At 37.7% G+C, this 15330-nt stretch overlaps 1 protein-coding gene across 1 annotated transcript in view; it reads right to left on the bottom strand.

The window, feature by feature from the left end:
* Nucleotides 1-4115: 4115 nt before the first annotated feature.
* Nucleotides 4116-15330, bottom strand: part of si:dkey-40c11.2 (drebrin-like protein) — a 140799-nt gene continuing 129584 nt past the window's right edge. The window contains exons 11-16 of the mRNA XM_061906275.1: nt 14456-14974; nt 13773-14189; nt 10747-10842; nt 10501-10628; nt 5194-5245; nt 4116-5102 (exon numbers count right to left, since the gene is read on the bottom strand). Of these exons, the coding sequence (XP_061762259.1) occupies nt 4966-5102; nt 5194-5245; nt 10501-10628; nt 10747-10842; nt 13773-14189; nt 14456-14974 (1349 nt within the window). The 3' untranslated portion in view covers nt 4116-4965. The remainder of the gene's footprint in view (nt 5103-5193; nt 5246-10500; nt 10629-10746; nt 10843-13772; nt 14190-14455; nt 14975-15330) is intronic.

The raw sequence follows: 15330 nt of genomic DNA, 5'->3' as shown, positions 1-15330 counted from the left end.
TTAGTGGTCAATTGTACGGAATATGTACTGTACTGTGCAATCTACTAATACAAGTCTCAATTAATCAATCAATCAGCAGCCAGCCCGAAACACGTGTATCAAGAGCAGATGCGGAAGCAAATTTGTACAACAAATGTCTGCATAAAAGTGATAATATATCACATTGTAGGTATTTATTACCCTTGTTTGTTTGCTACTTTTTTGTTGTGTTTTGCTTGATTGTAAAATATGTCAATCGAGGAGCTGGTCTGAGAAGTAATATGTTGTTAATATTCAGTTTTTTATTGTTCATAGTTAATATTGTAAATCCCACTTTCTTTATTTTCATGTACATTTCGGGTGTCCATTCAGTAAAAAACTGTAAAATTATATTTTGTTTTTTTTGAGGTGGTCTGTCATAACGTTTTTAGAACCTTATTGGACATTGTGACTTTGGTATTAGTGTTCCTGAAAAAAAAAGGAACCCAATACCATACTGTACAGCATATTTGTAATGCTAAATGTGTATATATAATTTATACACACACACATATAGGCCCCTTAGACCCTTTTTTTCTCTCAATGTGGCCCCAGGAGCCAAAATATTTGCCCAAATAGATGTGGGAGGTGAAAACATACCCACTGACTGTGTGACGTCACGCCAGGAAGCAGTGACCGTAAGCAACGATTCCTCACCAGCGACAGCAGGAATTGTAAATTGATAAGAATGACCTCTGGGGTCCGTTCATTCTACTTCCAATTCTGAAACGCAAAATAAAAATAACATTAAGGCTGTTTTTCGATTTTTATTAAAAATGGCAGATTTAAAAAAAAAAAAAAACGGTTGATTTTTCTTAAAATATTGCCATAAAATTGGATTTTGTGCTGCTTTCCTTTTATCGATTTTAATTGTTCCAGATAAAAATTTAAAAAAATGTTCATCCAAAATGCAAAAATGTGTGATTATCTGTGTGAGGACAAATTGAACCGGAACAGTATTTTAGATTTTCTTTTTCATTTAGCATGTTTTTAGCATAACGGTAACACCTTTGTTCAGCAGGCGTCCTATGGTCGTTTTAAAAAAGTGTCCTTAAATAACTTTTGTTTCAGAAATGAATATGGAAAAAAAAGGTCCTAAATGTGTTTTTTAAATTGCATTTAATAATTTGATATGGAATATATTAGCTTATGAACACAGTCGATCCATTCTCCCAACACGCCTACTATAGGCGGAGGCCTCAGCAGGGTTCTAACTCTGCCTCCTTCACAAATAGGAATTTGTAATGAAACAGTCTACTTTATAACTTTGTGCAATGATATGGAAAAAAAGAGCCTTACACCCAAGAAAGTTATGCTGAAGATGATCCAAACCGTTTCAACTAAATTGTAGCTAACATGCTGTGACGTTGTTTACCTTTAATGCCTCGTTAAAAATAAACTGCCTTCCCGCTCTTCGCTGAATCCTTCTCATTTGAGGTTTTCACAGTCTTCTCTTTGCAACCCAATTAGTGTTTAATAAGAGGATCATCACCTTTTCGCACTCATCGTTGATGATTAGCCACAGAATGGATGGATGCTATTCACTGTGTCTACAGGCATCATTTCAGGCAGGATGATGTCAAATATTAATGTTCTCCTAAGCAAACACAGGAGCATCTGCTAACACTCTTATTGAACTGGCAGCATAACCTCCAACCCCCCCTCACTACACTTCTCATAAATGTGAAAGGTGTATGGTTAAGAAATATTAACGTCACATTCAATCAATCATTATTAACCAAGGGGGGGAAATCCTATTTAAGGTGTGGCGGCATTAGCAATTTTTAGCTGTGAGAATGTCTGGATATGTCATTCTTCAGTGTGACTGAGAAAAAAATATCATTCATTGCTTGTCAAAATATTTAGCTTTTTTTGTCTTGAGGAACTCTTTTCAATTTAGTGAGTTCACTCTGAGTAAAGTTGCATTGGAAAAGACTTTGTCGTCATCTATCGGTTATGAGGTGGAACTACAACCTAAAACTTTATACAGCTTTACTAAACCAGTTTTGAAATATATTGAAACTATTAAAGGACACCTTAAAAAATATAATCAAAGACAACTTAAACAGTTATTATGTATATAAATCCATATATATGTATATGTATATATATATATATATATATATATATATATATATATATATATATATATATATATATATATACATATACATATATATATATATATATATATATATATATGTATACATTGATATAGTAGATATGAAATTATACAAAACAAATATTAAAATATTGTATTTACATATATATATATATATATATATATATAGATATATATGTGTGTGTATGTGTATATATATATATATATATATATATATATATATACACATACATACATATATATATATGTATATATATATATATATATATATATATATATATATATATATATATATATGTATACATTGATATAGTAGATATGAAATTATACAAAATAAATACTAAAATATTGTATTTACATATATATATATATATATATGTGTGTATGTGTATATATATATACACATACATACATACATACATACATATATATATATATATATATATATATATATATATATATATATATATATATATATATACAAATGGGTTGTAATTGTATAGCGCTTTTCTACCCCTTTTTAAGTAGCCTAAAGCGCTTTGACAGTATTTCCACATTTTCCCATTCACACACACATTCACACACTGATGGCGGGAGCTGCCATGCAAGGCGCTCACTAGGACACATCAGGAGCAAGGGTGAAGTGTCTTGCCCAAGGACACAACAGACGTGACTAGGATGGTAGAAGGTGGATATTGAAACAGTAACCCTCAGATTGTTGGCACAGCCACTCTACCAACTTTGCCACGCCGCCCGTGTATATATATATATATATATATATATATATATATATATATATATATATATATATATATATACATATATATATATATATATATATTTATATTTATATATATTTATATTCATACACACATACTATGCCATCCATCCTTTCTTTTTTACCGCCTCTCGGAGTCGCAGGGGTGGTTAGTATATATATAATATATACGACTTGTCCAGGGTGTACCCCGCCTTCCGCCCGATTGTAGCTGAGATAGGCGCCAGCGCCCCCCGCGACCCCAAAAAGGGAATAAGCGGTAGAAAATGGATGGATGGATGTATATACATATACAGTACATTTATATTTTTCAATAAATTGATACATGTATGTATATTTTTAAATATTGATACTACTGATGTTTGTTTTCTATAATTGTATATATACATATTTTGTATTATATCATGTTATATATCTATGTTTGTATTTTTTTATTTTGCATACATGTAAAAAGAAAAAATATTGATATCAATTCTCTCTACTTACATTTAAAAATGAAATAGTATTATTAATATTTTACTTGCAATGCATAACTACACATCTCTGTGTTGCAATCTCATAATGTAAAATATAATAACATCATGTTATCTTTCGAACATAAATAAAATGTTATATGATGAATAAAAATTGGGCAACATGGTCAAACAACGGTTAGTGTATGTGCTGCCCAATACAAAGGTCCTGGGTTCGATTCCCGGGCTCTAAGTCTTTCTGTGTGGAGTTTGCATGTTCTCTCCGTGACAGCGTGGGTTCCCTCCGGGTACTCAGGCTTCTTCCCACAAAGACATGCACCTGGGGATAGGTTGATTGGCAACAATAAATGGGCCCTAGTGTGTGAATGTCATTGTGAATGTTGTCTGTCTATCTGTGTTGGCCCTGCGATGAGGTGGAGACTTGTCCAGGGTCCACCCCGCCTTATACCCGAGTGCAGCTGAGATAGGCTCCAGGATCCCTCTTGAACCCGAGAAAATGCATGGATGTATATAAATGAATACAAACTGTCTTGCATTAATGTTTTATTGTTTAATTGTTTTTTTTCCAATTGTATTTGTTACTGTATTCACTCATTGTTACTTATATTAATTTTATAGATTGTGTGTGCATACTTAATCATTTACATTTCCGGTTTAGTTTTTTTTTAAGTTACAATGTGAGACTCTTAGTTGGTTTAGGTTCATTAAGATACTAAACATGGGATTTTAGGAGAGAAACATTTTTAATAAACTTTCTTGCAGATGCTCTACCTCTGTAAGTCTGGAGAAAATACAAAGCAAACAACCATAAAACATACATTACACATGAAATAATACATGTTTATATACAGTGTGATTAGGATACATCAGCTGATTACAAATGTTTTTTTCTTTGTATAATATTTGCAAGATTTGATGAAACTCCAGGTTGAAAATAAGACAACTTAAATGAAAGGACATAAGTCTAGACATCGCCATGACAACAAAACAGGGTAGTGTAGTTCCAAAGAGCGCTGCGGGAAAACACACAGCCTTTCAACTCTGCTTGTTTTATTTTTTATTTTATTTATTTATTCATCTGTTGTCTTTGTTAGCGGCTAATCAAGATATGTTGAAAGGCTGTCAGGGGCAAATATAGAGCTGCAAAATATCTCAGCAAAGTCAGGGGAGATGATTATAAGTTGAGGTGTACATCTTGATTATACTTGATTATAGCAGGAAAGGAAGTTGTTGTATGGAGGAGGAGGGGATGCTTATTAAATGCTTGGATGACAAAAAGATATATTCTTACAAGCAGAGCAGGTTTGTGATCATTGCGATGCGATCCCGCCCTCCGACATTCTTTCAGGAACTCCACAAGAAATAAGTTATTTTGGTCCAAGAAAAAACTCTTTTTAAAATGTGTGTAATATCGCCTAGTTTCTTTCTTTTTTTTTAATCAAAAGAACATCAAAATACAATCATATTTTTCTTCCTACTTGTGTGGAAAGCACAAAGATTGAGTGGGTAGAAGAAGGTTAAACTGTGAGGGAGGATGGCGCCCCTGAGAGTGTGAATATGAGTGTGAATGTGCGTTATATGGTCTCCACGTAATTGGCGGGGAACAATCCTTGCCGGCCATCTTTGCTCCACCCCCTCCACCAGGCTTTGTCCACCGTTTCCACGTCGCGGATGATATCGCCCGGTTCAAAGGAGATCTCGGATTCGTCCTCTGTGGGAGCGGCGAGATAATACGCCATAAAAACCCGGCTAATGACACAGTGATTACGCTAAGTGGAGGCAATTTGTGTTGGGGATCTTACCTGCTTGGTAGTCGTACAGCGCTCGCACACACATTTGTCGCTCGGGTAGAACCTGGAGTGGGGAGAAAAAGTCACACTGCAATAAAAATAGTATCATCTTTGAAGATAATGCACCAATAATAATAATTGGCAGCGTGCAATTTGTATATACAGTGGGGCAAAAAAGTATTTGGTCAGCCACCGATTGTGCAAGTTCTCCCACTTAAAATGATGACAGAGGTCTGTAATTTTCATCATAGGTACACTTCAACTGTGAGAGACAGAATGTGGAAAAAAAATCCAGGAATTCACATTTTAGGAATTTTAAATAATTTATTTGTAAATTATGGTGGAAAATAAGTATTTGGTCAACCATTCAAAGCTCTCACCGATGGAAGGAGGTTTTGGCTCAAAATCTCACGATACATGGCCCCATTCATTCTTTCCCTGACACGGATCAATGGTCCAGTCCCCTTAGCAGAAAAACAGCCCCAAAGCATGATGTTTCCACCCCCATGCTTCACAGTAGGTGTGGTGTTCTTGGGATTCAACTCAGTATTCTTCTTCCTCCAAACACGACGAGTTGAGTTTCTACCAAAATGGATACATGGATGATACAGCAGAGGATTGGGAGAATGTCATGTGGTCAGATGAAACAAAAATAGAACTTTTGGAACACCAAGAACACCACACCTACTGTGAAGCATGGAGATGGAAACATCATGCTTTGGGGCTGTTTTTCTGCTAAAGGGGACAGGACGATTGATCCGTGTTAAGGAAAGAATGAATGGGGCCATGTATTGTGAGATTTTGAGCCAAAACCTCCTTCCATCAGTGAGAGCTTTGAATGGTTGACCAAATACTTATTTTCCAACATAATTTACATATAAATTCTTTAAAATTCCTACAATGTGAATTCCTGGATTTTTTTTCACATTCTGTCTCTCACAGTTGAAGTGTACCTATGATGAAAATTACAGACCTCTGTCATCATTCTAAGGGAGAACTTTCACAATTGGTGGCTGACTAAATACTTTTTTGCCCCACTTTATACATATATATATATATATATATATTTATATATATATATATATATATATATATATATATATATATATATATATATATTAGGGTTGTGCGGTATACCGGTATTAGTATAGTACCGCAATACTAATGAATAATTTTCGATCTGATGTCGTGTCGAGGTTTTGTTGTTTCATTGCTGGTTTCTGAGCATAGGAGCATGTTTGGCAGCGCACAATCACGGAGTACTTCCAAGCAGAGACAGAAAAGGGAGAATGGACGCATTTTTGGCTTAAAAAATATAGATAAAGGTGAAGTTATAATACTGAAACACCCTCAGGAAGAGATGCTTTAAGACATGGCTCGCTCGCTAGCGGCTAACCTCCATCCGCCGTCGTCAGTGTTTTAGCTACTTTTAAATCACTAATCCTGGTGTCCATGGCGACAAATAAAGTCTCATCCCTGCAGGACGAGGAATAGCTAAACATGCTTTACTACACATCAAAATGTAAACAAACGCCATTGGTGGATCTACACCTGACATCCACTGTAATGATATCAAGTACAAGCACATATCGAGTCGATTCTAATATGATTGTGTCGATATTTTTTGGCATCACAACATCTTCTTTCGTTTTTTTTTTAATGTATATCATTTTTATAAACTCTGGAATAATGTCCCTGGACACATGAGGACTATGAATATGACCAATGTCGGATCCTGTAACAACTTGGTATCGGATTGATACCCAAATTTGTGGTATCCTCCGAAACTAATGTGAAGTATCAAACAGCAGAAGAATAAGTGATTATTACATTTAACAGAAGTGTAGAAAAAACATGTTAAAAGAGAAAGTAAGCAGATATTAACAGTAAATAAACAAGTAGATTGATAATTAATTTTCTACCACGTGTCCTTAATAATGTTGACAAAATAATAGAATGATAAATGACACATTGTATTACTGCATACATCAGCAGACTAACTAGAAGCCTTTGTTTGTTTACTCACTACTAAAAGACAAGTTGTCTTGTATGTTCACTCTTTTATTCAAGGACACAATTGCAATAAGAAACATATGTTTAATGTACCGTAAGATTTTATGTTAAAATAAAGCCAATAATGCCATTTTTTGGTTGTCCTCTTTATTTAGAAAGGTGTACAAAAGTATCGAAATACATTTTGGTACCGGTACCAAAATATTAGTATCGAGACAACCCTACTACATAATCACTACTTTATTTTATTCATCCAGAGAGACGAGGAGAGATGGAAACACACACGTTAATTGCATACTGTAAGCCTTGCATTCGGTTAAAGCGACCAGCAGTTTAAGGAAATGTTCTAAAAGGAGAGTTTATTAGCGAGCTCGTCCGCCATTGATTCACATCTGGAACTACACAGCTAGCAGGAACGTCACAATTATGGTGCGACTGGTGGAAGCAGGTGGAAACTTAGCCACAAGTGCTGGCGGAAAACTTTTTTGTGGCAAAATAATTGGTAGTTTCAGTCCCTCTAACAAGAACAAAATGAAGAAGAGTTAAGGGGGAAACAAGACTTTAAAGCAAAACTAAATAGTCAGGAGGTGATCCATGCATCAGTAAAAGAAAAAGTAAACTTATTCCATGAAACATGACAGTAACTTAAAATATAAATTGTCATGACTGATGGGACCAAGTAAAGCAGACAAAAAAATAACAACGAAGTGTAACTGTAGCAACAAACTAAACACAGTCCATCAGAATTGTGAGGATGAGAAATAATGTGATGCTGCTTTGTACTCTTTAACTTAAAAAAAAGTCGTTGACTTAAATGTATCCTTTAGCGTGCAATTACTCAATATTCCTCTTCTTTTTTCTTTTTTATCAATAATTTTTGTACTCTACAGCTTTTGTATATTTTCACAGGTGTCAAAGCCTGGGAATAATGTGCATTTATATTTTTTAATGAATGTATTCATAATTTATTATAAATAAATACATGCAACTGCATAACTTTAATGTGTTCATAAATAATTCAAACACATTATGATTTTATACATCTCAAACATTTTTGGTAACATGAAAATACTTTTAAGTATTTTGACACGTAGGATGTCCAACCAAGTTATGCATTAATAGAAAAAACATCTCATAATCAAATGCATGGGCCATTGTGTCATAATATCATGAGGTGATTATATTGCATATGCTTCACAATAGGGTTTACCCCGCCTTCCGCCCGAATGTGTATGTATTTATGTATATATAATATATATATATATATATATATATATATATATATATATATAGATACACATATGTATGTGTATGTGTATATATATATATATATATATATATATATATATATATATACATACATATGTATGTATATTCACTACTTATTTAAAACAAAGCTCATTCATTTCTTCTTTCTTTCAACAATCTTTCAACAATATCAATAGTTTCTTGTATTTTAGATTATTTCCTGTCTAGGGCTCTTATTTTTCATTCCACTTCCTGTTAGCCCCCATTTATCACCATTTCTCTGGTCAGAGTGCTAGATCTCTCACCTGTCCCGTGTTGCCAGTCAGGAGGCTTCCTATGTGTTCTGGCCAGGGCTTGATCATTTAGATTTGCTTGCTCTTTGTGCACTTCCGAGCTGCACATCTGTTTTTTGTATTACCTGCTTTTTCCCTAATTAAAAAAAGGCTTCTTTCATGCACTTGCCAGCCATCTCTCCATGTTTAAGTCCAGGCATATACTTGAACTCAACAATAGGTGTTTAGAAATATGACAAATAGATTGTTTTATTGATGGTAACTTGTTTGTATTTTTTTCCGTAAAAAACATTTTTGTATTGTTTGGTAAACTTTTATTTGGTTTAAATTTAGTTTGGGGTTATAGTGCCACCTGTTATGTTTTTAGTGCATTGATTTCTAATACCATTAGGGGTTTAAACGTTTTTAAACTCAAGGAACAAGCAACTTGAACACCTGTGCAAACTTTGCTGAACTGGGTTTTTATTTGGTTTGGTTCATTTTTCATTCTATTTGCTTTACAGGATCACAATCTATTTGTTTTAGTGTATTCTATATATAATATATTCCTATTAATCTAAGCTATTTATAACCAACTCTATTTATATCATGTTGTATTTACATTATACGTACACATGTACCACGTTCTTGTGGTACTTATTGGGTTAAATCGGGGGTCAGCAACCCGTGGCTCTTTAGTGCCACCCTATTGGCTCCCTGGATCATTTTTAAAAACGGATTGAAAATGGAAAAAGATGGCAGAAAAATATATATTTTTTTTGTTTTAGTATGGTTTTTGTTTGAGGACAAACATGACACAAACCTTCCCAATTGTTAGAAAGCCCATCGTTTTTTATGTTATTGTGTATGCTTCACTGATGAGAGTATTTGGTGAACATCGTTTTGTCCTGCTAATTTTGGCGGTTCTTGAACTCACCATAGTGTGGAGTGTGACGCTACAGTTTATTTACACGTAAAATCTTCCACTCCTTCTTTGTCTCATTTTGTCCACCAAAAAATGTATTTAGTGCGTGAATGCACAAAGGTGAGCTTTGTTGATTTTATTGACTTGTTGGAGTGCTAATCAGGCTTATTTGGTCACTGCATGACTGCAAGCTAATCGATGCTAACAAGCTATTTAGGCTAGCTGTATGTACATATATATCGTTTTTAGCTATATTCGAGCTCATTTAATTTCCTTTACTTATGTCCTCTGTGTATTTAATTTATATTTGCATGTCTCATGACACATTATCTGTGTGTAATATTGGCTGCATTTCAGATAGTTGTTTCTGTGCCGTGTTGTTCCAGACTACAGCAAACGTTACCTAGCTTGCCAAAGATTGTAATAAATACATTGGAAGAAGACAGCCTGCCATTCCCTTTAATTTGGACACACATCTATACCTTTGGCCATTAAAAGACAGTAATTTCCAGGAATTATCTCACTTTCTAAGTAGCCTTTGATTTACTAATGGTTTCTAATGTTGTAAAAATGTGTAGAATAAATATTAAATTTCAACAATTCTGCCAACGAAGATTTGCGACAAATAGTCATTTTGATAGTAGGCTATTATAGGTAATATAGATACTTCTATCATGTGTTGCCTTCATTGTCAGACATATATGGCTTTTAATTTTTTGCCGCTCCGGATTTTTTATTTTTTGGTCCAATATGGCTCTTTCAATGTTTTGGGTTGCCGACCCCTGGATTAAATCAAGGTACTAAATTTCATGCTATCTCATGTGTGACAAGAAGTTAGTTTTTGGTGAACTTATGTTTTACCTCTTGTCCATTTTCAGAGATCTCCTTCTCTTCAATGGCGTCATCGCTCTCGACAGCGTTATGGAGGTCGTAGTACCCGCTCAACTCTGGCGAGCTGATTTCAGCATCAGACAGGCTCAGAGATCTCGCTGAAGAGGATGAAATTAGAAATCATCGATGACTGAATGAACCGCATTAGAATCCCTGATCTTGACATGGCGACGGATGCCGAAGAGGACAAATGGATGGATGGTATTTAATACAAACCGAGGCCATTGTGATCTTGTTGTTCGCCGTTTGTGAACCCGTTAGTTGGTAGGACCACCGCCTCCAGCTTGATTGTCTGACAGATGTGTTCGTCGTCTGAAAATTTAAGTAGAAGCAGATCATGTCATGACTAAGATAATTAAAAACTAGGGCTGACAAGCAATTACAATATCTAATCACATTTAATCGTATTGTCTATACTCTGAATTATTCGCAAAAATTTAATTTTTTTTCAATCTTTATAAGTGTACCTTAGACAGATAATTTTAATGTTTTTTGTTTGCATTATACAAATGTGTGATTATTAAATTCAGTAAAATCCAGACTGAAAGGCGCACATTTTCTCTGATCGCTTTTTCCTGCAGCTTATAAAACGGTGCGGCTAACTTATGGATTTTTTCCGCTAAGGACCATAATGTTTTGTATCCAACAAATACTTTTCAAATAACACAGACCGAGAGACACTCAAAAAGCGTGTCATTGTTTGAACTATAGCCACATCTTTTGGACAAAGTGCTGCAGTGTCCTTCTTTTTAGACAGTAAGTACAAGTGCCGTTCTGTCTTAATAATAATAATAATGAATTACATTTATATAGTGCTTTTCTCAGACATTCAAAGCGCTTCACAGAAAAGTGAGAACCCATCATTCATTTACATTTGGTGGTGGTAAGCTACATATCTAGCCACAGCTGGCCTGGGGTAGACTGACAGTTCGTGCCTACAGCCTCTCCGACCACCACCCATCATTCATCATTCATTCACCAGTGTGAGCGGTCTTCTAGCCGTCCATAATGTTTCTACTTGTATGAAGTCTTCATTCATCACTCAAAGCAGCCTTGGTAGATTTTACAATATAACTAAAACTGTTAAACTAAAACGTCCCATGTCTATAGAGTGTTTTCATGCAAAGTTGTTTGTGCTATCACAATGTAATCAAGCAATTGTTCTTAGCATTAGCTAATAGGCTAACACGTAAACTTTGTTTGTTGTAGTTTTCGTGTGTTAAGTGTTTTTTTCCATGTTTACCTTTGTTGCTGACTGAGCTCACCTGCCTCTGATTAGCGATCAGCAGACTCATCTGCTTCTGATCGCTAATCAGGGAGCTTTAAAGAGTATTTTGCGTCATGCGCCCTAGTTCTCGTAAAATATTGTCCCACGAGACTCCACTTTGAAGAAGATGGACGCAGTGTGATTTCATAGTTTTGGAGCTCTGGTTACAATTGCAGCCCTGTTGCCGTGATTATCAATAGAGGAAGAAGGCTCAAAGGCAACGTCCTTACGTACGGCAGCGGCTACAATAAGGGGTTTTTGGGGGAGAATTGGAAACGAGGAATCCGCATACGAACTCTAGATTCAAGGGCCCTCTTAACATTTTCCGGGTATGTGGGTCTCTCTGAGCCTGTGGATCGGGCTCTATAGCCGGAAAAGGGACCTGCGAGATGGCCCCGTGCCGCCGCGCTACCCCCGGCCGACCGATTGGAAGCGAAGCCAAGACCCTAGTTGTCTTGCATCAGCGCCCTGCCGGTTCAGTGTTTAGGTGCCATGTACATGTACAAAAAGTGTTTGCAACACACTACAATATTGAAATGTCTGAAAAACCAACTCGATAGAGCACAAAAATGTTTTAGCAATATATGCTTCTTTTTTTTCCAAATATGGGTGTCGGGATCTTTCTGTGTGGAGTTTGCATGTTCTCCCCATGACTGCGTGGGTTCCCTCCGGGTACTCCGGCTTCCTCCCACCTCCAAAGACATGCACCTGGGGATAGGTTGATTGGCAACACTAAATTGGCCCTAGTGTGTGGATGTGAGTGTGAATGTTGTCTGTCTATCTGTGTTGGCTCTGTGATGAGGTAGCGACTTGTCCTGGGTGTACCCTGCCTTCCGCCCGAATGCAGCTGAGATAGGCTCCGGCACCCCCCGCCACCCTGAAAGCGACAAGCAGTAGAAAATGGATGGATGGATGGGTGTTTGCATTGTTAGTGTCTTATAGCTATATTTACATTTTGCGCATTTCTAGGGGTAAACTGCTCAGTGGCCTTGTGGTTAGAGTGTCCGCCTTGAGACTGGAAGGTCGTGAGTTCATACCAAAATCATACCGAGTCATACCAAAGACTATTAAAATGGGAGCCATTGCCTCACCACTAACACAAAAACACCAAAATGATTCCCGAGCGTGCCCACGGCTGCTGCTCACTGCTCCCTTCACCTCCCAGGGGATGAACATGGTGATGGGTCAAATGCAGAGAATAATTTTACCACATTGTTGGGACTTTAATTTGAACTTTAATGGAATGGCAGCTGGCGGAGTTATCGCTTGCGACAGCAGAACTGTTTGCATTGCTTATTGCTAAATATTTGTTTGTTAAGTGTGCATTGATGCTCAACAGCACAAGTCCTTTTTTCTGTTTTAGCCTTTGTAGAAGAATAAAGGACACTCTCACCTGCACGGCGACCCCTATTTCCGCATCTACAGGTCAAGCCAACTACCGCCATGTGGAAACCTAAAAACGACGAGGTGAATTCATAAGCCAACGGCTAAATTAGAGCCACTAAGTAAGTGTACAGTTTAAAATCCGATTTGTCGACTGTCCACCTGCTCAATGGCCTTGTGGTTGGAGTGGCCGCCCTGAGACAGGAAGGTCGTGAGTTATACCAAAGACTATAAAAATGGGCCCCATTGCCTCCCTGCTTGGCACTCAGCATCAAGGGATGGAATTAGGGGTTAAATCACCAAATGATTACTGAGCATGACCACCGCTGCTGCTCAGTGCTCCCCTCACCTCCCAGGGGGTGAACATGGGGATGGGACAAATGCAGAGGATAATTTCACCACAGCTAGTGTGTGTGACTATCGTTGGGACTTTAACTTTAACTTATCGTTACAATAGTTGCAGTTTCAGGTCAATACAATGAACTGTAAGCACGGGGAAGTACTGATGGTCACACACGTTAATCGCACATCAAAAAACTCAGTGCCGTAAAGAAATTTACCGTTATTTGACATCCCTACTAAAAAACTTCACCTGTCGGATGTGACTCCTCGGCTTTGTCAGAAGTCTTAACAGGGTCATCTGTGGTTTGATTGTCTTCCACTTCCTCATCCTGCTCCTTATATTCAGTGTCCTCCTCTTCGTCCTCCTCCTGGACCTCCTCACTTTCGTCCACTGGCGATATAAGCTCGACTTCCAGCTCTGATTCCTGCTCCTTATCCTCCTGCAGATGCTCCTGGGGCTCAATCCGGACTGCTTCTTCAGGGGAGGCACACGTTTGTTGCTGTTCTTCATCCTCCTCCTCCTCTACCTCGTTCACCTCCACCTCTTCTTCTTCAGCTCCATCTTCTTCTTCTTCTTCTTCCTCATCTTCTTCGAGCAGTACAGCTTGTGCTTTGTAGCCAGTATCCGGGTGCAGGTCAGTGTGCACCAGGAAGGCAGTATGGAGATCTGTTTAAAGACAATCAATGCATTGAAAAAAAACCTTGGTTAAAAGCTCTTTGAGTGTAACTTTGAAGTCGAGTATCCACTTTAATCTTTAATTGTGCTTGGCCTGTAGCAATATGGCTGTGTGTAGCGGAAGTCTGATTCATAGGCTGTTGGCAGCATTAACTGTCTGGAATGTTGTGGAGTCGACTTTGGCAAAAGCACCCATGCAACTTCAGCCTTTAATTCATTTTCAAGAACAAAAATAGGCAGTAGGAACTTGGCCTTACCAGTGTCAGACTGTGGTACCTCAGGAAGAGGCGATGTTGGAGGCTGCGGAGGCGGACCCTCGAAGCAGAAAGTTGAGAGCTCTGGCTCGGTGGGTGTGTTTGGGGGTGAGAGTGGTAGAACCCCGGGGTGTGACTCTAGGGTATTAAATGTATCCAAGAATGAAACTTCCGGATTAAAGGAGACTGGCGGTGGAGAACGTTCTGTAGGTGATGGAGCATTGGTCTCAACTACGGGCTGCGGGTTTGGCGGGGGAACAACAGGCGTGGCTGAAGTTGGAGGGGTGTCACGGATAGGGGACGTGGGCGTCGAAAGGGCCGCTTTGGTGGCAGAAGGAGAGGTGAGAGGGCCTAACACAGGGCTGGTTGGGGGAGATGTGGCGCCGATGGGGGAGGGAGGGGCCCGTAAGTAGGGGGACACGAGGGGGGAGCTGCGAGGGGACGATGGCGTGTTGTCCTCCGCTCTTGAGAAGATGAAGGCGGTGTCGGTCAGGCTGCGTTGGTATCGTCTGAATGGTTTACCTGAAAGAAAGAAAAAAAAAAGATTCACTGGATTATAATCACAAATAGCCATTATAAAATATGAGTCATTAATTAAGTATGATGTATTAATCTCACCTAGGAAGCTGAAAAAGGCGCTAAACTTTAAATATTTTCAAATTAAATTAATAACATTGTTATAATGATTGGTATAGAACCCCAGAAAATGGCTTTAAGGAGTAAATTATTGATTTTAAAAGTGTTGTCAAGCATCCATCCATTTATCTTCTTACGCTTATCCGAGGTCAGGTCACGGGGGTCCAGCGCTTCGTGGGGGATCTGGAGGCCAGCCGGGTGACATAGTCTCTTCAATGGGTCCAGGGTTTTCCCCATGGCCT

The sequence above is a fragment of the Nerophis ophidion genome, linkage group LG07, assembly GCF_033978795.1.
Source record: "Nerophis ophidion isolate RoL-2023_Sa linkage group LG07, RoL_Noph_v1.0, whole genome shotgun sequence".
Taxonomy (NCBI): domain Eukaryota; kingdom Metazoa; phylum Chordata; class Actinopteri; order Syngnathiformes; family Syngnathidae; genus Nerophis; species Nerophis ophidion.
Note: the sequence above shows the minus strand (reverse complement) of the source record. Positions and strands in the feature narration are given on the sequence as shown.